General features: G+C 46.0%; 2 protein-coding genes across 5 annotated transcripts in view; one reads left to right on the top strand and one right to left on the bottom strand.

The window, feature by feature from the left end:
- NCAPD2 (non-SMC condensin I complex subunit D2) overlaps positions 1-14,790 on the bottom strand; it is a 28,481-nt gene extending 13,691 nt beyond the window's left edge. The window contains exons 1-15 of one of the 4 annotated variants that reach the window (XM_083592841.1): positions 14,556-14,790; positions 10,300-10,375; positions 9,488-9,546; positions 8,863-9,044; positions 8,011-8,144; positions 7,602-7,729; positions 7,325-7,448; positions 7,102-7,249; positions 6,057-6,254; positions 4,728-4,862; positions 4,090-4,174; positions 3,246-3,420; positions 2,931-3,055; positions 1,586-1,783; positions 343-517 (exon numbers count right to left, since the gene is read on the bottom strand). In XM_083592841.1, the coding sequence (XP_083448967.1) occupies positions 343-517; positions 1,586-1,783; positions 2,931-3,055; positions 3,246-3,420; positions 4,090-4,174; positions 4,728-4,862; positions 6,057-6,254; positions 7,102-7,249; positions 7,325-7,448; positions 7,602-7,729; positions 8,011-8,144; positions 8,863-9,044; positions 9,488-9,546; positions 10,300-10,375; positions 14,556-14,580 (1,967 nt within the window). In that variant the 5' untranslated portion in view covers positions 14,581-14,790. Of the gene's footprint in view, positions 1-342; positions 518-1,585; positions 1,784-2,930; positions 3,056-3,245; positions 3,421-4,089; positions 4,175-4,727; positions 4,863-6,056; positions 6,255-7,101; positions 7,250-7,324; positions 7,462-7,601; positions 7,730-8,010; positions 8,145-8,862; positions 9,045-9,487; positions 9,547-10,299; positions 10,376-12,264; positions 12,640-14,294; positions 14,512-14,555 lie in introns of those variants that run through there. The other 3 variants (XM_083592842.1, XM_083592840.1, XM_083592843.1) reach the window with 3 other exon arrangements.
- Positions 14,611-18,582, top strand: MRPL51 (mitochondrial ribosomal protein L51). The gene is made up of 3 exons (XM_083594181.1): positions 14,611-14,759; positions 17,289-17,396; positions 18,212-18,582. Exons 1-3 carry the CDS (start codon positions 14,663-14,665, stop codon positions 18,406-18,408), a joined length of 402 nt encoding a protein of 133 aa, XP_083450307.1. The 5' UTR covers positions 14,611-14,662; the 3' UTR covers positions 18,409-18,582.
- The last annotated feature ends 3,605 nt before the right edge of the window (positions 18,583-22,187 follow it).

Below are 22,187 nucleotides of genomic sequence, written 5' to 3'. Positions count from 1 at the left end.
GCCACATAGAAATAGTATACAGTGGTACCTCTGGTTACATACTTAATACGTTCCGGTAGGTCCGTTCTTAACCTGAAACTGTTCTTAACCTGAAGCACCACTTTAGCTAATGGGGCCTCCTGCTGCTGTTGCGCCACCGCTGCATAATTTCTGTTCTTATCCTGAAGCAAAGTTCTTAACCCGAGGTAATATTTCTGGGTTAGCGGAGTCTATAACCTGAAGCGTATGTAACCTGAAGCGTACTTGATTGTAACTGCATCTTCTCCACCCCTCCCCGGAACTCCAAGTTAAGATAAAGCACAATCTACACTGTCATGGCAGGTGGAAGGGTGTCAGCCAAACCTTTCAGAGTCTCCACTAGGATTCAGGTAGAGCGTCCTGTAGGCATCCAACACAGCATCTCTGATTCCTGGCTCTTTGGACCATATAAGCGGAAGCATTCGACGTACTCCAAGAACAGCCTGAGGGACACCAAACTGAGAGACTATCACAAAGAATTCAATAGCTTCCTGCATAACTGGGGGGGAAAGAAGAGAAAAGGATGGTGAGGGCACTTGGTTTTCTACTGCATCTTTTAAAAAACAAAACCCAGATGCCTTAAACACTGCAATGTTCATGTTACATTTCTGTTAGGCAGCCTTGTAAATGAGCCACAGCAAAAGTTACTAGCCAAAACATGTTATTGGCCTCCTGAAGGGTAGCAGAAGGACCGAGAGCTCCATCCTGCCTGCTGCATCTCTATCCTAAGGAGAGGATGGTGCTTTCGTCCTATGGCAGTAGACCTGGTTAGACACAGAGGAGGGATAGAGTGCTCCACCCCTCCTCCAATATTGGACCAAAGTTGTTCGGGGCTTTATAGGCAGCTAGGTCAGCAGCTAAGCAGTCTTCAAAGGCAGCCCCATGAGGAACATGTCAACGTAGATTTTCAACAAGATAGGGGACAGAATAGAATCCTGTAGGACCCCATAGGAGAAAGCCCAAGGTGTTGTATAGGACCCACAACCATCTTCTGAAACCCCTTCCAGGAAAGATTGGAACCACCACAAAACAGTTCCACCCAGTCCAATGACCCAGGGTACCATGGTATTGAAAGCGGCTCAGAACCAATTGGGGTGCTCTTCCCTAGGCTAGTTCCTGCTGTAGATCACCTAAGGTGACTAGAGTTGTCTCTGTCCCAGAACCAAGGCTGAAACTGGACTGAAATTGAGATGCCATAACATCCTTAAACTTCTCCCCCACCCCCCAAAAAATGGAATACTGGAGACTGTCTGGCAATTCTTCAACAAGATGCGATTCATGGAGGGTTTTACTTTTTAAACAAAGATCTTAACCGTGCCTCTTTTGAGCCTGATGGAAACAGCTCTGTCTCAGAGACAATGACCATTCCCTTTACCCACTCAACCAGTCCCCTCTTCTGGTAGGGCTTTTATAAGCAAAGAAGGGCAAACGATGAACTATCCTGCAAAAGGCATTACTTCACCAAAAATTCTGTCCGCATCCTTGGGCTTCACAAACTAAAAAACAACATTATATAAAACTAGCATTATCCGGAAAAGATAAACCAGGAGTAGGAGATTACACCTACCAGAGACAGAGCTTTCATACATTAGTCTGGAGACCAAGCTCAAGGCTTCAGTGATTTTTGCAGAGAAGTTGTAGGCATCCTGTAAGTACTGCACCAGCATCTCCTGCTTTACTAACTCTTCTGGAGGCTGCTCCATTTCCTGGGCTTGTTCTTCCTCCCCATCTGTAGCTTCTTGGGCACCACCTTCAGCCTGGGACCCTGAAACACAGAAAGAAGATCCATGCAGCTCCAACACACTATCATAGGGAAGGTCTAAATACAATTGCAGAGACCTAAATTGCAATGGTGAATTTATCGCCACATGCAGAGTCTGATGAAAGATAACAGTGTTCTCCATGTTTCCAGACAAATGTCTAGTGTGGAAGGGAACTAGTGTCAATCTAACGATAGCTGCAGCCACTATGATGTATATATAAAATGGGAGTGGATCGGTAGGCTAAATTTCATTAAACATGGGTGGGAGAACTGAATCCATCACATTCTCCCCTCCCACCGTGCTCGATTGCTTTGGGTGCTTTTCTTCCATCCTGCTTCAAGAGTGGGAGTGCGATGGGGTAAAGGGAACATGTTTGGGTGCCTGACTGCTGAGAGGTATGGTGAAGAAGGACGAGTTTAGCTTCCACATCCACAACCCCTTTTTTTATTTCAGTACCTTCCACTACTCACTTCATATGAGAAAAGACACACAATTAGATGCAATAGTGGCATCCATGTTTGTTTTGTTTGGTCCTCGTAAAAAGGGGATACTGGAACCAACCAAGCAGCAAAGTGAGGTGGAGCACCAACAGTGTCAGTTTGCAGAAAGTATTGATCTGATGTGATCTTTCCTATTCTAATTAATTCAAGTGGGTTCTGGAAGCTTCTGTGTGTGAAAGAAACAAGCAAAAGGTTCATGATGTTTGGGTTATTCCTTCAGAGAACCTGAGTACAGCTGGCTTAAACTGGTTCTCTTATCTCTTTCTGTCAAGGTCATGCTGACTATAAAAGTAAGGCCAGTAGGAGCCTGTGCTTCACTTTCTCTTTCTATCTTTTTTCCTTCTGGTGTGCTGTTCTGTATATAGTGTTAAGGTTTAGTCTTATTATAAGTTACTGTAAATTTAAGTTAAGTCTGCTGCAACTGGATTTCTTATGGACAATGCCAATCCTGAATGTGTTGGATTTGTGACCATTTATGCTCATTTGCCTTCAGTAGCAGTAAAGCTCTGTTGGATGAAATATTTATTGCTTCTGGTCTATTTTTTTGGGAATCCTGCAACGTATTTAAATTGTTACTCTGCTAACTATATGTTGAGGTTCTACTCTGGATCAATATTGAGTAGAATTTCAATGACAAACGTATGGTTACCTATGTAAAGTGTTCTCAACACGCTCAGGATAAAGTCTTCCTCATCACCCTTTGTTCTTGGTCCGCTGAAGGGCTCCACTGCCTGGAACTGCCGCATACCTTGTTGTGTCAGATGAATGGCACCCCTGCATTGAAAGCACATGTGGCAAAATATGTGATCCAGCTGCCCTTCGCACATTCATCCAGGTCATTTGAGCAATGCAGCGTCCCCTTAGAATTACTTGCGGGGGGAATATTTGGGACACATAGCTCCCAAGAAAAAAACCCCATCCTACTGCAATGAGAAGCACACAAATCCTTTCTGGGTTTACTCACTTGTAATTGGATTTCCTTAACAGCTGGACGATGCTCTCAAATAATTGTGCTGGATCCTCCGTCTCAAGCTCACCCACCTCTTCTTCCTGCTTTCGCGAGCAAAGGCAACTCTTCAAGGTTGCTTGAAGCTCTGGCTGCATGGCTTCCCACTCCTCCTCTGGAGGGATCACCACAGCTGCGAGGTGGAAGAGTCAGATTAAGCCTTCATCACCATCAAGATGAACAGCAGTTAATGGGAAGTTAGTGCTCTATAGAGCAAGGGGTGGGGGAACCCTTTTCAGCCCAAGGGCTGCATTCCCTTCTAGGCAACCTTTCAAGAGCTACATGACAGTGATGTACGGGGCTAGAGGCAAAAGTGGGTGGACCAATGAATGGAGATGTTACTTCTGTACAGAGCCAGTGGTGTAGTGGTTAAGAGTGCTGGGTTAGAATTTGGGGTAGATCTTTTCCAGCTGAGTAACTGGTTTTCACCCTGCCATAGAAAACTGCTTGAAATGGGAAACATTCCTGAATCCAAAGCAGCCATGGACTTACGAATTGGGCTTAAGTCTCCTTAATAAAGGAGACAACACACAACTACGTACCAACTGCAAATGTCTTAAGGTGTGTTCTCTAAGACATCCCCTCATACAGGCTTTGTTGGAGCTGAAGGTACAATTTTGAATTATGTTCGAGTCTCCAGGAGATTTCTGCCTTTTCTCCTGTGCTCCACTCTCACCACTGGTCTCAAACTTTGCCTTTCTATTCTCCATGCCTTTTCCTTTTCCATTTCTGCCTTTTCCCACACCTCCCCAGCCAGGGGCACCTCAAATGTTGAGCTGCGGCACAGGGGAAAGTACATTACCAGTTTTGGTTCTGCCTTTGCTCTTCATTTCCTGAAGTTTCTGCTTCTCTTTCTCAAGCAGCTCAGTTAAGTCTGTGCAGCTCAACTGTGAACACAAGAATTCTTGTTAACGCAGCTAATTTCATGCTCCTCCCACCAAACCCCCTTCTTCCCCCACTATCACCAAATTTCATATCCAAATCTTGTGAGATCTAAGGGAATGTGATCCAAAAGTTAGATTGTGTTCAAGTTACCTGAGCAAATGCCGATATAAGTAACTTATAATAGTTTTAAAAAAATAGTCAGCTCCCATAAGCTACTCAGAGGAAGAGTCCTTCCAAACTAACTAATGAAGAGTTACTGCCCCTGCTGTGTGCCCCCCTGTATTTTATGAAATTGGGGGCGGGGAATAAGCCATCAGAAAAGGTTTATGTGTGTGTGTGTTATCAGGAGGAGCATAACGACAAATGCTTGATGCTCTAATCTATCTTGCACATGTTACATTTCATGCAGTGTGACTTTAAGATTTATCTACCAAGTTACCTCTTCTTTTCCATCCAACTGTGGATGAGTAGGAACCAAAGTTTGGGGAAGGGGGTGTCTATAGTGGCAGGAAAGGGTGTTAGTGTACCAAGCAAAATGTGAGATAAAGAGCTTACCTTACAGGAGAAAGGATTGTTGGAAAGGAAGGCAGCCAGCAGTTGAATTGCATTCTTAACCACATTTACAGATTTATCCTGTAGGCGACCCACAGCTAAGCATGCTACAGACTGGAACTGAGTTAAGGGCAAAGCCTACAAGCAGGGAGGAAAGAAAGAAAGAAAGAGATGAGAGGCTATAAACAGGTACAACTGTAGAAACAGTAAGTGGCACCAATGCCATGTTACCTTGATTAAGTGGTACTAGAAACCTGTATTTTGCTTTTGGTCCTAAACATGTGTATGATGTTTATAACTGCCCTTGAAATATAGACTGGCTCCTACTTGCACTGTTCCCTTGAAGGCCTACAGCTCTCTCCAGCCATCACACGTAGCATTTTCTGACAAAGTCCAGATAGAGACAAATCTCTACAAACCAGACTGGGAAGGGCGACCTGGAAAAGCCCACTGCCCTGCCTCTCACCTTTCCACCCCCACCAATCTTGTATTGTTTCAGTGTTCAGTATGTGGAGGTTACGTTCTGGGTGAAAAAGTGGGGAGACCATCTAAGCACCTTTTAAATGCCCTCTCTGCCACTGTCTCTCCAATCCAGACCAAAAACCTGTATCAATAAATATCCACAACTAGAACTGAAGCTCTTGGGCCAGCAAGAGGCTGTAGGATAAGTGGCTGCTGCGCTATCACAAGCATCAGCTGTTAGGCGGGGAGGCTGAGCAGACTAAACAAAGCACTACTGTGCCTCCAGTATCCTCGGGGCTTCCTCCACCCACACAGACATCCTTTTCGGGATCCAAGGAGGGTCTCCTCATGAGCCACAAAAACTCCCCAGCTCTCTCCCGCCATGTCCAGGTTTGAATTGAATTATTTATCATTTTCCTGGTACTGCACATATGTGTGGTCATGCACAAGCCCATTGTGCGTAAGTGGGGGGATGCCCGTGTTTACAAACGGTGTGGATATTCTCATAGCCTCTTCCATAAGGAGGGGACCTGGAGGTCCGGCTAGCACACATGGCTGCCCATTTCCTGCTTTCTTCAACTGCAGAGGATGGACAAAATACGGTGAACCAAGGGCTGAAGGGGAGTAGATGCTCAGCAGACACAACCGCACTCCCAGTTGTGCAGAGGGGAGGAAAAATTAACCCTAAACAAGCAAATTAAACTTGGCAGGACAGGAAAACTAGAACAAAGCCCCCACAATCTACAATTACCAAAAGCCTCCAAGTCAAGAGAGATGGCATTTCCCAATGCAAACTATCCTCCTACCCTTTGAGGTATGGAATTGATAAAGGATGCTCAACTCAAGAGTGCCCCCTCCCTCACAACTCACTTTTTGTTGCACAATTCGGGTGAAGAGCTGCAGCACACGACTGCGCACAAAGCTATTGACATCACATGTGTGCGCCTGCAGGGTGTCCAGGAATTGATCCCTTGTGTTTTTGGAAGCTTCTTCCAACTGCTCTCCATTTAGCACCTGCAGCAGCACCTCTGCCATAGCAGTCAAAATGGCATTGCGCATCCCATAGCTCTGCAGGACAACAATATGGTTTAGAAGGGCATTTCTCCTGGCGCTTTCAAAATCTCACAAACAAGGGGTCGAGGAGGCATACGTCCCAAGGAAACTTCCAATACGAAGCAGGTTGAATTGCATCATCTCTGCAGCACTTGTAGGCCAGATGCCCGCTACAGCAGCAGCTCTGTGCCAGCCTGAGCCTATTTGTCATGGACTGCTAGAAGCTGCAGGGAAAGGCAATCCAAAACCAGAATATCCTGATGCAATACTTGGACATGATTGATGAGTCAGAGCTAGAGAGACACAGAATTAAGATGCCATACACACATCCCGTTTCGTATAGCTGGAAAGACATTTCTGGGCTGGCACATGTGTGCCCCTAGTGTTCCAGCTGCAGCACAGGGTTGTGGCTGACTTGCACATTGATCCAAACAAGGTTTTCTCCAAAGAAAGTCTCAGAATCCAACACCACTCATTACCAAGTAACCATGAGCAGGACTGATGCCACAGAAGAGAGGATTTCATGAATTAAGAACCACAGAGCTGATTCTTGTCTTTGAACCAAACTCTTCTGTGCAGCTCTGTGATTTGTCTGCAGCCTCAGGAAAGCTGACGACCCATTTGAAAGCAGGTTCTGAATTACAAGATTGGTCTACTGAGGTGCAACCAAAACAAAGAAATGCAGACAAAATAACAGAGCCTTGACAGATGCAAGATGCTGGCTGGGCAGGTGGGGGTGGTGACTTTCTTTGCTTTAAATAAGCCAGTACAACTACGTCCTCCCATATATGCTCAAGATCTCAGGCCAAACAAAAGGAGAGTTGTGCAGTCTTAACATTTCACATGGTCCCATATTGAGTACCTCTCCATCCAGGTGATGCAGGAGGACACTTATGTTGGCCAGCACTATGGCTGGTGCTTGTCCAGCCAGTTCTACAAGGAAGGCAGCATAGCCCTTCACCCCTGAGGCATCTCGGGACAGCTCCTGAGGGCACTTCTGTCCGATTTCCCTGAACAATGAACCAAGAGTCAGTGGCTGAAGCTGCCGAGAACAGGGTGGGAACAAGGACAAGAGCCTCTCTCACCTTAGCAGCTCCCCCACAATGCTCTTCATTCCATATTCCTTGATCCACACACCCACAGCCTCCACAAACACGGGAGCTACGTGTTCAAAGTGCTGAAGCATCTGCACGACCTTTAGAGTGGCACCTACCAAAGATAGCTGCGGTAAGAGAAGACTCATTTTCAATAAGAAGACAGGTAGGGAAGTTTAGGTTAGGGGTTTATGGTGCACCAGCAACAGCAGCTGGACCATATCATGTCGAACACTAGGGTAGCTCTAAAAGAAAAGAGCAGACTTACTGAGCATATGGCCATAACGCAGTAAAACGACACCTAGCAGATGAATCACTGCATTTCGTGTAGGCCGATGTCTCTGGTGGCCAATACTAGGGTTCTCCAGGATGCGGTAGCAGCAGCCAGTCACTAAACTGGAGGGAAAATCAGAAAAGATATGGATTATATTGGGGAGAACAGAGAAATGGGAGGGATATCAGATACTCACAACACTGTAAGCCTCGAAGGCACACATATTACTGATGATAAATCCCTGAATTATTTTTCCTTAGTTCAAGTTTACCTTGTTGCCCTAATCAATCCTTCCTCCTCGCAAATGGACTGATCCCTGCCACTCTTCCACAATGTAAGAAAGCATGCTTTCAGAGACCTTGCCCAGAAACAGCTTCCTGTTCAACCCCCCCAACATTCACACCTGATAAACTCTTCCTCCACTACAAAACTGTTCCACAGGCGATGAAGGTCCAGCTGAAGTAACTGCGCGAGCAGCTGCACAACGTGTTGCCTTTCTTCCTCCCAGAGAAAGCCTTTAGCCTGGCTCTTCTTACCCTGTTAACGTAAATGCAAGGCATCAATTTCAGGTGTGAGTGGAAGAGAAAAATGAGCACACACAGCAACCCTTCACGAATTAGGTTCCACATGTCCCAAGATCAATGGACATTGAGCAGCTGAATGTGTCTTTCCCCCCTTCAGATGTTCCATACAACACATGAAAGTGGTAGTGGGTGGAGCTTGTGGTGGAAGGCCATGTCCCTATTTAAGTTCTTAGCTTACATTTTATGTATCAATTATTTTTATGATACAACTTGAAAGACTAATTTTAATTTGACTTTGGGGCAACTGTCATAATATAACAACAACAACAACAACAACAACAACAACAACAACAATAATAATAATAATAAATTATTTATACTCCACCCAACTGGCTGGGTTTCCCCAGCCACTCTGGGCAACTTCCAACAAAACACTAAAATACAATAACCTATTGAACATTAAAAGCTTCCCTAAACAGGGCTGCCTTTAGATGTCTTCTAAAAGTTTGGTAGTTATTTTTTTCTTTGACATCTGGTGGGAGGGCGTTCTACAGGGCGGGTGCCACTACCGAGAAGGCGCTCTGCCTGGTTCCCTGTAACTTGGCTTCTCGCAGTGAGGGAACCGCCAGAAAGCCCTTGGCACTGGACCTCAGTGTCCGGGCAGAATGATGGAGGTAAAGACACTAAAGGGCCGTCTTCAGCCCAGTAAGTTTTCAGACTCAGCCTTCTACCTTCTTCTTGGAATCCAGCCCCACCAGGTTGCTTTTGCCACACTCTATTTCAAAAGCCTCCACCATCCGTGCTAGTAGGTAGCAATTCATCTTGAGAGCATTATGGTGAAGAGCACGAAGTGAAGGTGCTAGGTCAGCATTGTTCATGATGGCTGTCAGGGCACTGGAGTGACTGGCGACAACTGTAGAGAGAAGTGGGGAGATGGATCACCAGGCATGCTCTTGGCACATGTTTTGCCTTAAATACAAACCCACTACAGCTTTCAGATTACCAAAGACTTGTGATCATGTTGCCTCAAAAGCCATAACTCTGGCAGCACCCAGCAACCCATAACCCAGGCACGCTAGGCTTGTCTTGTGTCCATGCCCCTGACCACTCCTTGCAACACTTTGCAAGAGATGGATGCCTCCTCTAGAGAGGAAGGCAGAAGGAATGGGATGTCCTGTAGGTCTGCCCTTACAGCGGACACACATAGCTTTGCACTGACCACCAAGATTACAGACCTCTATAAGGGGAATGGGCTGAGGGGGCAGCCTGCCAATGAGGTCACATTTGCCTTGATAGCATCATAAAGCTGCCAAAAAAGAAGTCACACTTTCTATAACCTCAAGGGGCTTCACTCACCTTTCATCATCAGTTCTAGCGCATCTTCTTTAAGAGCAGCATCAACAGTTCTGAAGTGGCTGCAGGGCAGAGATGTGAAGTTCAAAGAAGGGGAAAGCAAGAGCCAGGTTCAGTTCAGAACTGCATTCAGTGACCCCAGCTCCTAAGCCATACTTTTAAAGTACATTATGTAATGCAAGGCCTGGATCTGCTGTTGGGTCAGAGACCGGTTAGGAATGCTACCACCCACACTACTGCTTTACAGCTTCCCTGACTGAGGTTGTCTCAGGTGTGATGCTGGAGAAACCCAGAACAGGGGTTTTGGATGACTTCACTTAGGATCCAGCTTGGGAGTTCACAGCCTCCAATGGTCTTTCTCAATTGGTCATTGGTCCAAAGCACAGAGCAGAGCACACCTTCCATTTAGCCTGTGCACTTTGGGGAGGGTGGCAGTCTGAAAATAGGTGGAGCGGTTATCACCTTGTTGCGATGGGCAGTCCACTTACAGGTGAGGTTCGGATTTACAGTGACAATTCTCCCCTGCAAGGGTGGGGGACTAGTTAGGATAGCCCACCCCTGCAGACGGAAGGTATCTTATTCCTAACTGCTCTAGGTTTCCTCCCCAGTGGATAGAGCAGATGATCCTACTGAGACACTAGTCTTAGAATGGAATGGTGAGACTTGTAGGGCCACTATGCTGTGCAGCCCACTTTGTTCCTTGGTATACTGAGGAGCTGCATTACTGTTAAGAAAAGGGCCCCAGGGACTCTCAACCCCAAAAGGCTGAACTCTTTCAAATAATAGCAATAGTGCTTCTGAGCATGCAAACTCACTGTAGGATACTGTACACGGTATCAAAATGCTGCAGGATAGCAAGAGCTCCTTGTGTGCGGAAAACTGTCCGAAATGCTGCAGAGAGAGAGAGAGAGAGACCACACACATGAGAGCCAAATTTTATATAGCTGACTAGGCTATGACTCATTGTGACTTAAATGAGTGTACTTCCAATTACTGCCCTTAATGCTGTTCAGTATCAGAATAATGTTGAAAGTAAACAACGGAGCAAAGCTGGTTCAGCTCCAGCTCTGATAGCTTTAAAAAGGGATTGGACTCATTCACAGAAGACAGATCTATTAACAGCTATTAGCCACAAAAGCATACTCGTCAAGTGTTCCAATTTTCCAGGGACAGTCTTGGAACGACGAAAGCCATCCCAGCTTGATTTGATCCTGGAATGTCCCTATTTTCCCTGCCAGAGCTGCAGCAGTGATAAGAAAGACCATGGTGCACCTGCAGCAAAATAACTGGATGCCTTCAGATGCCACAAAGCATGTCTTTCCCGCATTGGTCTCCACAGCCATAGCAGACGCTGCAACTTTCCCATAGCTTGACCTCACCCCCAAAGGCAAACTCCTCCACTGTCTCCCAAGACAGATGGGATGCCAGCTGCTGCCACTGAGCTCAGAGAGGATGATGAGCCAACACTTGTCCAGAGCGGTGGCTGCGAGGGAGCATCCTGTTGCCTCTCCATGGCTGCCGCTGACAGTTTCCTTCCCTAGGCAGCTCATAGCGGCTGCTGGAGAGCGGGTGAGGAGAGGCTGCCACTACCAAGGCCCAGGCCCATGTGATGTGCCAACTCTGAGGGGCAAGAATAAAAGGGGAGCGGAGCGCAAGGAGTCCTGTTTTTTTTTAAAAATGCTTTGTACGTCCACGTCTAATATTGCCCCCTTCTAATTTCTTTATTGGTGTGCGTTTTTCTTTTTGTAAATCTACTACAGAATAAAATAAAATCAGGATTAAGGTGTTTTTACAGAACAGTGGATGGTGTGTATGTGTGTCCTATTGATTTAGTGGTGGTAGTACTGGAACTTCTCATAGGAAACGCTCTGCATGGGGGTGGGGAGGCAGACAAAAACTGTCTCCTTGGTTTCTGAGCTTCCTAGTTAATTTTGCCATTTCAGCACAGTCCATCAACTTGGTTTGCCATTCTTCTCTGGTCGGGGTTGTCTACAATTCTGTGATTCTCTCTCTCTTTAATCAATCAATCAGTCATTTATTGTATTTGACTAAAAGGCATTACAAATCCAGTTACAACAGCACCAAACCCAATAAAACCCATTAAGATCCAGAAACAAGCAACCATTTACAATAAATCAAATTAATGAATCCCCTGCACAATCTACATTTTCTTTTATGTGACTAGCAAATAATTTTAGCAGCTTTTGCCAAGGCTGTTTTATATGTGACAAGGGGGTCGCAGTCAGGTAATCTGTGCTTTTTTTCTGGGGGGATGCATAAGTACGCATACCCCTAAACATTTTGTGAATCTTTGTACTTCTGTTCATTTACTGTATTTATTTTTCCCGATTTGAACTATAAAATTGTGATATATATATATATATATATATATATATATATATATATATATAAAATTTTTATTTATTTTCCATTTAGTTATATACATTCACATCCTCGATGTCCACTTTACCGTCCTGGCTCTTTAGAGCCTATCAACTTCCTTCCGGCCTCATGGCTTTCAAAATTAACCTTTATATCATTGCATTTTGTACGTTTTCCTATTCTAATTACACTCTAATCACACTCTCAATTCTGTGATTCTCGTGCAGTCCGCCTGTTGTATCTGTGAACAGACCTCGACACACACACATATATCACCGCCTCTCAAGCTGCACGGTTACTCGGGAGTAAGCCCGGCTCAGATGAAGGCGGGAAGGAGCCTTACTCCCGAGTAGGCATGCCCCGAGCCCCGGCGACGTCAGCGCCCGCCTCCTACCCACCTGCCAGCTGCCCCGGGAGCTGCTTCGGGGGCAGCACCTCCTGCACCACGTACTGCGAGGGCCCCGCGCCGCGGAGCAAGTCGGCGGGCGACAAGGGCAGGCTGAACTCCCACGAGGGGGCCGCGGGCGGAGGAGCGTCGGCCATGGCCGCTTCGGAAAAGAATCCCCTCAGGAGGAGAGAGACCCGCAGAGCAGACCTCGGAACACGACCGGCCCGCCGGCCGCGCCTCAGCAAATGGGGGGAAAGCGCGGGAAGCACCGAACGAAGCACCCCAGCGCGCGCGCGCACCCGCCGCCCAATAAGAGACAGAGAAGACGAAATGCGCGCCGCCACTTCGAACGCCACCCGCTCGCCCAATCAAGACGCTGAGCCCGGCCGCCCCAATCACGTGCAGAGGGCGAGGTTCTCTAACGGCCCAAAATTCCAATTAGAGCTTAGCAAAAAGTATAGAGATGTGAAAGTACCCGATACTTCCGAGACGGAACTTTTTGGTTGCCTTTGGCGTTAGTTTCTTCAGCGGAGGAAAGTTGTCTTTTCTTTTTAGGGCTACTGAAATATAGTCGTTCCTCCGGTTCCCTTATTAAGTGACACAATCAGTGTTTTTTTTTCTCGGGGGGGGGGGACGACGCGTACCCCTAAACATTTGGTGACTCTAAGTTTGGCCTCATTGAGGGGCAGTATATTTTAATATCAGTAGGAAAATGAGAGCACCTCTAAACATTTTAAAAGAAAAAAAAAGTACTGGACACAATTAATTAGATCATGTTCAAATAAGGAACGAAAGCAGCCTTGTTGATCCTACTTTGCCCCACAGAATCGAGGTAGGTCTCATTCTGCGCTCATCATCAACTGTGGCTAAATTAGGTAAAGGGACCCCTGACCATTAGGTCCAGTCGTGACCGACTCTGGGGTTGCGGCACTCATCTCGCTTTATTGGCCAAGGGAGCTGGTGTACAGCTTCCGGGTCATGTGGCCAGCATGCCTAAGCCGCTTCTGGTGAACCAGAGCAGCGCATGGAAGCGCCATTTACCTTCCCGCCGGAGTGGTGCCTATTTATCTACTTGCGCTGGTGTGCTTTCGAACTGCTAGGTGGGCACGAGCAGAGACCGAGCAATGGGAGCTCACCCTGTCACAGGGATTCGAACCGTCAACCTTCTGATCGGAAAGTCCTAGGCTCTGTGGTTTAACCCACAGCGCCACCCACGTCCCGTGGCTAAATTAGTGGCAGCAAAATACTGGAAATCTCTGGGGAGCAAACCTTTTCGAAGCTGGATCTCGCAAGTATGGGCACCGTTTCTATATGGACAAATTAACTGTTTTTACAGAAACTGGTGGGGGGGCGGGAACCCCAATACTTTCTGTACAACTTAGACTCTGAAAAAACAACTGAACATGGTTTCTTTCCACCCACCATCACCACATGGAAACATTATGGAACGACACTTTTATTTGACAGCTTTCATTGGAATATAAGTCACCACAACTCTTTCGTCAATATTTTCTTTCTTCTTTTTGTTAAGGCTTTACATACCACTTCGACAATTATTTATTAAGTTTTTTGTGCACCGTATTGTTATTTGCCATTTAAAATCAACAAAATACATTTAAAAAAAAAAAAAAACGCCAAACAAGAGCTCATGGATTTTTTAAAGTGAGATTTTAAAACATCTTAAAAGTATAATACGGCTCCATGCAAATCAGTAAAGCTCAATGTTTCTGCATAGACCTAAGCACTGGATCTGGAGGATTACAAATTAAGGAAGTGACAATTACAGATACCTGGAGGGTTTTTGGTTCGTAAGAGTCTCAAATAGTCTCATCACCAGCCCACCTTTTAACCTGCTATATCCACAGTGAACTGCACTGGAGGTATAACCTACCCACAGGCTACTGTCAGTTAAAACGCCCCTCCTCGATCGCAGTTGAATTATCAAAACATTTCAAGGAATGTTTGAAAGCAACAACCAATTAAGCACGCAAAATATGACGCACGTTTGAAAAAAGGATGATCTCAGGTCTTCTCTGCTGCCTTTTCCTTCTAGGTAGGGAGATACTGTAATCCATTCGAAGTCATCATAAAATCCCGAATTCCTTCACCGATTTCTTTAAGCAGCTCACTCCCCCCCAAAAAAATTTTTTAATTTATTTAAAGCGTGCTTTGTTTCTTTTTTAAAGACCCTTCTATTCAGCCCTAAACACGCATTGCAGATTGGCTTGCCATTTTTTCCTTTTCCTAGCTCTATGGTAATTTCATTCACTTCCCATTAAAAGAAAAAAGAAAACCCCTGACCGGAAGCTGTGCGGAAGCGATGCATTCTGGGAAGGTCCCAAGATGGCGGAAGTTGACTGGTGAGGCCGCTATCCTTCTCTGAAGCGGTTTAGTAACTCGGGATCTCGATGGCGGCGGCGGCGGCGGCGCTGCTCTTGTCAGCCTCGCGGGGCTTGTTGGGCCGCAGTTTCCTTGCTCCCGGAGTGAGCCGGCCATTCAGTACGGGTGAGTCAGCCCGTCTGCGCGGAGAAGTAGTAGTTGGGGGCTGGGGGTCGTCGCCTGGCGATGACGTCACCGGAGCCATGCCGCCGTAGTTCCCATTACAGTATTTGAATGCTTAGAAGGCGGACCTCGTGTGTCGTGTCATCAGGGTTACTCAAACTTGGGTCTCCAGCTGCTGTTGGACTACAACCTCCATCATCCCTAGATAGCAGGACCAGTAGTCAGGCGTGGTGAGAATTGTAGTCCCAACAGTAGGTAGGGACCCAACTTTAATGTGTGTGTGTGCGTGTGCGCGCGCACACACACAGTGGTACCTCCAGTTACAGACGCTTCAGGTTACATACGCTTCAGGTTACAGACTCCACTAACCCAGAAATAGTACCTCGGGTTAAGAACTTTGCTTCAGGATGAGAACAGAAATTGCACGGTGGCAGCGGGAGGCCCCATTAGTTAAAGTGGTACCTCAGGTTAAGAACAGTTTCAGGTTAAGAATGGACCTCCAGAACGAATTAAGTTCTTAACTCTATATATAGAGAGAGTTTTCAATTTAATAATATACAATCACATCCTTATTATCAACTTTATCTCTCCATAGAGCCCCTCAACTTCCTTCCCTCCTGGCTTTCAAAATTAACCTTTATATCACTGCATTTTATACATTTTCCAATTCTAATTATGCTCGCTACAAAATACCTCAAAATTTAAATAAATATAAAAAGGGAGAGAATTTCTCGTTACAAGTCTTCAGACAACAATAATCTTTCAAATATCATATAAATTTACTCCAGTCCTTTTGGAATACAGTGGTGCCTCGCAAGACGAAATTAATTCGTTCCGCAAGTTTTTTCTTCTTGCGAGTTTTTCGTCTTGCGAAGCATGGTTTCCCATAGGAATGCATTGAAAATCAATTAATGCGTTCCTATGGAGACCGCTTGCCAGGCTGGCGGTGCGGAGAAGGGCTTTTCTCCCCACCGCAAGCTTTCAGGACAGGTACGGGAACAGAGCGGAAGGCGTGCAGCGCTTCTCCTCTGTTCCCGGGGCTTGCGGTGGGAGGAGGGTTTTTCCTCCCCACCGCCAACATTCAGAACAGCATTCTGAATGTTGGCGGTGGGAAGGAAAACCCTCTTCCCACCGCAAGTCTTCAGGACAGCCATCCGAAGGCTGGCGCGGGGAGAAGGTCTCTCCGCCCCACTGCCAGCCTTCGGAGGAGCCTTCCGAAGGCTGGCGCGGGGAGAAGGTCTCTCCGCCCCACCGCCAGCCTTCCGAGCAGCCTTCCAAAGGCTGGCGCGGGGAGAAGGTCTCTCCGCCCCACCGCCAGCCTTCGGAGGAGCCTTCCGAAGGCTGGCGCGGGGAGGTTTGGGCTGGGTGTTCATCAGTATGCGGATGATACCCAGCTCTACATCTCTTTTAAATCAGAACCAGTGAAGGTGGTGAAGGTCCTCTGTGAGTGCCTGGAGGTGGTTGGAGGATGGATGGCGGCTAACAGATTGAGGTTGAATTCTGACCAGACAGAAGTACTGTTTTGAGGGGGCAGGCGGGTGTGGAGGACTCCATGGTTCTGAATGGTGTAGCTGTGCCCCTGAAGGAGCAGGTGCGCAGCCTGGGAGTCATTTTGGACTCACAGCTGTCCATGGAGGCGCAGGTCAGTTCTGTGTACAGGGCAGCTGTCTACCAGTTCCTTCTGGTACGCAGGTTGAGACCCTACCTGCCCACAGACTGTCTTGCCAGAGTGGTGCATGCTCTAGTTATCTCCTCCTTGGACTTCTGCAATGCGCTCTATGTGGGGCTACCTTTAAAGGTAACTCGGAAACTGCAATTAATCCAGAATGCGACAGCTAGACTGGTGACTGGGAGTGGCTGCTGGGACCATATAACACCGGTCCTGAGAGACCTCCGTTGGCTCCCAGTATGTTTCCGAGCACAAATCAGTGTGTTGGTGCTGACCTTTAAAGCCATAAATGGCCTCAGCCCAGTATACCTGAAGGAGCGTCTCCACCCCCATCATTCAGCCCAGACACTGAGGTCCAGCTCCGAGGGCCTTCTGGTGGTTCCCTCATTCCCACTGTGAGAAGTGAGGTTACAGGAAACCAGGCAGAGGGACTTCTCGGTAGTGGTGCCTGCCCCGGGGAATGCCCTCCCATCAGATGTCAAAGAAGTAAGCAACTATCCTACTTTTAAAAGACATCTGAAGGCAGCCCTGTTTAGGGAAGTTTTTAATGTTTAATGCTGTATTGTGTTTTTAATGTTCGATTGGGAGCTCCCCAGAGTGGTTGGGGAAACCCAGCCAGATTGGGGGGGGGTATAAATAAATTATTATTATTATTATTATTATTATTATTATTATTATTATTATTATTATATTAGCGTGGGTGGGCCTTGATCCCAAGTTGCCCACATCTAAATCTGAGTAAGTAGTATTTTTGGACATATGCAACGTGAGAATTTCCAAGGCGAGTACCTAAAGAAGAGATCCCAAAGGTAGAGTTTTTACAATGACAGACCTACCATTTCTGGTCACTTTTTCTCTTCCAGGAATCCCTAACCAAATGCGTGTGAGGGAGCCCCCCCGCCCTAAACCAGTTGATCGATGGACAGAGAAACGAGCACTGTTTGGGGTCTATGACAATATTGGCATTCTGGGTAAATATTGGGAATGCAGAGTTACTGAACAGATAAATTGGGCAGCGTGCAACTTTATGTCAGCAAACAAAGGCTTTCTTTTCCTCTCCTCCCCACCCTTCAGCCCTCCACAGTTCCCCAGTCTGCTCTGGAGGGTCCCTCAACCCATTGCTTTTTGAGGGAGGGGGAAGGCAGGTGACATGAAAGCCTCACTCTCGGGGAGATATGCTGGCATTTGGTGACAAGCAATAAGGGAAAGACATGTTTATCTGTTAATAGGTATTTGTTAGGAGTGTGTCTCAACCGAAGGAATGCACACGGCAGATAGTTAACTCTTTATTGTCAAGGATAATACTTAACACTCCCCCTCCACCACTTTATGTACCTACCCCCTTCACAGCCCAAGACTGCCTGCATGGCAACTGCCTCTGCTCCTCCCTTTTCAGTCCTCTCCTGGTGCTGGGAGACAGTGGTGCAGGAGAGGGTGGAGAAGCACATGGGCCCTACACTTACCTGACCTGCCTCTTCCTCCTGTTCTTTCAACCCATCCTGTGCTCCATCCTGCAGCTCTGAATCTTCTCCTGCCTCCGACTCTTGCCCCCTAGCCGATATAGTTCCCCCAAAATCACTGACCCCCCTGCCCCGGGTCAGACTCCAGCTTCTGCCAATCGCTGACAGCATTTTTATTATTACTTTCGTGCTCAGGAGGTTGGCAGGGCAGCATGGGTGCCTTGGGAGGTGTGTGCAAAAGAGGAAGGGGGACAGTGTCTGGCCTACAGCCCCAAGGCTGACCTCTCTCTTTTTTATGTCTGTTGTCTCTCTTTCTCTCTTTTTAGGGGACTTTAAGGCCCACCCCAAGGACCTGATCATCGGCCCCAAATGGTTACGCGGCTGGCGGGGGAATGAACTTCAGAGATGCATCCGCAAAAAGAAAATGGTGGGTGACCGAATGTTCGTGGATGATTTCCACAACCTGAACAAGAGGATTAGATATTTGTACAGGCGTTATAACCGCACTGGGAAGCATCGCTGAGAGCAGCTCCTCGTTCGCGAGCATCTGTCCCGAAGAACATGGTGCAAAATATTTGCTCACGTTCTTAGGACTCCAAAGAGAACTATGGATGTGGAAAGCTGTTCTAATGATCTTATTCTTATTATGTTTCCATTGTATGCCACCTCATCTTCCAATATATTCCTGTACAATGTACTAATGTCCCATTGTGAGTGTACTGCTGTGACTTTTTTTCAGTCCAAGGGCTACATGTCCTAGGAGAGATATTGGGAAGGGGCATACAAGCTAGTGATGGGTGGCACCACTTTGTAATGTAGGCTACATTCCAACCATGCAAAAACCAGAGGTTGCTACACACATTTCCCCCCATCCGTCATCCATGCCAAAGCAGTTGAGGAGGGTATGGAGAAGGACCTTATTAGAAACTCAGATCTATAAGCTGATTGTCAGATGGCACATTAAACCTAGGTTATGGTCATCACAATGGAATGTTTAGGTGCCATTCCCCCCATGAATAATAATAATAATAATAATAATAATAATAATTATTATTTTATTCCATTAAAGAGAAAATAATCTCAAAGCAGTTTACAACACATTAGAACATAAAATAGAACAATCCAGAATAAAACGAATTCAAGCTTCAAGGAAAACAGTTCAGATCCTTCTCTAAGTGACACCTTGCTTTCCTCCTATTTATTTACCTACTTAATTTATATAGCTGCCCCATAGCAGAAGTACTCTAGGAAGCCAGTGTGGTGTATAGTCTTACCTTGGATTCCAAATGCCTTGGATGTTTTAGCTCCCGAATGCCGCAAACCCAGAAGTGAGTGTTCTGGTTTGCGAACGTTCTTTGGAACCCGAACGTCCAACGGGGCTTTCACAGCTTCCGATGGGCTGCAGGAAGGTTTCCGAACATTTGGAAAGTTGAACGGACTTCTGGAACGGATTCCGTTTGACTTCCAAGGTATGACTGTAGTGGTTAGTGTGTCAAACTAGCACCTCAAGCCTGGGCAGCGTATATGGAGGTCCTGGGACTTGCTGATGTTGTCCAAAGGAAAGCAGAGGAATACCTTTGGCTGCAGGACTTGCTGGAAGTAGGTGCACAAGGCGCCATCCAACTGCCTTAGGGACTCCACTAAGGATCTGTATAGGGTTTACTCCTTAGCCCTTTCTTTTCTAGAAGATATCCTTCAAGGAAGCTGAGTTTTAGGATCAGAGTTTTCCTTCTGGATGGGCTACTTTCCCAGGTTGACAGGCCCCATCTGCCCCTCACTTCCCACAACAGCATGTGCAGAAACTGCCTTCTTGACCATTGGATCCACTCTTGGTCTCGTCCGCTCAATCCGCCAGAGCCTGTTTTCACATGCAGGGGATCTCCATAACTCACTGAGGGTTTGAGATCCATCGGCTACCCTCACCTGGTTTAGCCAGCCAGTCTAAGTCATTCCTGGGATAGATAGATAATTTATTACGGTCGGAGACCAGCTTATCAAACACACTTGGGGGTACAGTCACAGAAGAAAAACAAACAATTAAAACAATGTACAACAATAAATTTAAAAACAATGTACAACAATAAACTACCGCAGGGAGTTGATCCAGAGTCACACATGGAGCCGAGTTTGGGGATTTTCATAACAAACTAGTTTGAGTTGGGAGATGGTCTGCACCTACAGATCTGTACACAGAATCTGGCGACCATCCAGGTCATCTACTGATCTTTGCCTAACAGGAAAAGGTCAAATTTTTGCTTTTCTGGGAGGTCGATGAGTAGGGGATCAATGGTCTTACTACGTGCCTGTTCATAAAAGGGACATCTAAAGAACAAGTGTTCTGGGCTTCCTATCTCTCCCAAAGAACAGGCACAAAGTCTCTGAGCATATGGGACTTTTTTAAAGGCTCCTTCCAGGACCGGCGAGGGCAGAGCCGAGTTTCTGGCGAGTGTAAAGGCCCTTCTTGCATTTTTAGATACGAGAAAGAAGAGATATGCTGCCGGTGCAGCTATCTCTCTCTCGATTTCTCCAGTTTTATAGTCGGGGCACCTTGAGCAGTCCTGTTGTCTCTCGGTGTCTATGATTCTTTGCCTGACTGTAGCTTTTGCCTGCTCAACCCCATCATTCCTGGGGTGTGGCTGCTGTTGCATACTGACAGCTTATAGGAGCCACAGGTGAGAGCTGAGTGCAAGGTGGGGACCAAAGGTGGAAAACTATCCCAGAAGGAGCACAGTGTGCCCCCATCAGAGGTACTCCCCTCACTTAGCACCCCATACACCCTAGGAGAGGGTTTAGGGCCGCAGTAAAAGCCATGTGAGTGATCAGCAGTGGTGCTTTTTGAGTGGTGCAATGCAACAGCAACCAATATAATTCACAGCTGAAGTCCTGGAAGGGGGGTGGGCAGAATGAGTCAAATCTCTCTTCCACTTTTCATTCTTGTGGGCGCCTTGCATAACAATAGATTGTCATTGTCTTTAAGAGGAATGCTGGACATGTCTGTCACATAAATTGTGAATCGCTTGTAAGTTGTAATAATAGCATTACTGATCACATCAAAGTGCCTCATGAAATCTTTGCATATCACCCCGTTTGACAGGATGTGATTGTGTTGTAAACACTTTTCTGTCAGGGTTTCTGTCATCAGTTTTAAGATGGACTTGGGAATAGGCAAGGCTATTCCTAAAAATGTGATACAGAGCAGTAGCACTCTTCACAGGGAATTGGGGAAGGAAATTCAAACATGCAGGGAGCATTAATAAAATGGCAAACTAATTTGGCTGCATAAAGTAGTTCAGAACCATTCCAGATGCAACACTGGCTGCAATGTTACTTAAAAGCACTTCAGGAGGAAAACAGAATTAAGCTCTAATGCGTCCTGACGACCAGTGTTGAAAAACAATGCCCTGTCAAAGAAGTCAGCCTTTTCTTTTGTTTGAGATTAGAATACATATTTCTATCATTGGTCTCCAGAGGTGAGAGGAATAATAAACCTGAAGCCAGCCATTATTTTTTGAATAATACAATACAGTATTAATAACACAATAAATAATATAAATAGTAAACTGGTCATCAAGGTGGTTTATGTATTTAATATTTTATAAGCCACTTTTCTGCATTAAAAAAATCACAATTTTTAACCATTATTTTGAGTGTAACAAAATTAAGTGCACAATCAATAATATTACTAGGTGAAATGAAGCATCATCTATAGAAAAGAAATGAAATTTAGTCTGTCTGAATAAAAATATCATGTCTGATTTAGCACTGTTCAGACTCAGGTATGTATTCCAAAACCACAGCACCACTACTGAGAAGGCCCTGTCCTTGTGAACAATATTTCAGAGGTCTCTAGCACACTGTCTCAAGAAGGTTCATATAGAGAAGGCAATTATAGATGGAGGAGGTCCTGAAAATATCTTAGGCTGTTATGCAATTGCTCCTCTCTTTAAATTTAGCCTGTGACTGCCTCTCATCTGTCTGGTAGATGTTCTATGCCTAAGAAAAAACAGGAAGAGGGCTCAGCTTTGCTCATAGGCATATTCTCGCTTTCTGGCTATTGCGAATTTTGGAAATGGCATTACAAACTATGTGGGCAAGGCGACAGTTATTTTTCTGTATTACAATTTTCATACGGACCCTTCAACAGGTTCCTAAGCCAGCTTTTAGAAAGCTAAAATGACAACAACAAAAATTGAAACGTTAATATGGTATAAAAGAACATATAAAAGCAGCAGAAATAAAAACAAACTCCAAGCAGCATGAGTAATACAGTTTGGGAACATAAAAAGGTCTTTTCCTGGTGTT

Source organism: Podarcis filfolensis, assembly GCF_964270895.1.
Source record: "Podarcis filfolensis genome assembly, chromosome: 17".
Lineage (NCBI taxonomy): Eukaryota > Metazoa > Chordata > Lepidosauria > Squamata > Lacertidae > Podarcis > Podarcis filfolensis.
This window is presented reverse-complemented; position numbering and strand designations above follow the sequence as displayed.

Coding starts and splice junctions, on each gene's coding strand:
- MRPL51 (XM_083594181.1), top strand. CDS start 14,663: ATGGCGGCGGCGGCGGCGGCGCTGCTCTTGTCAGCCTCGCGGGGCTTG. Junction 14,760..17,288: donor GAGCCGGCCATTCAGTACGG/GTGAGTCAGCCC, acceptor TTTCTCTTCCAG/GAATCCCTAACCAAATGCGT. Junction 17,397..18,211: donor TGACAATATTGGCATTCTGG/GTAAATATTGGG, acceptor CTCTCTTTTTAG/GGGACTTTAAGGCCCACCCC.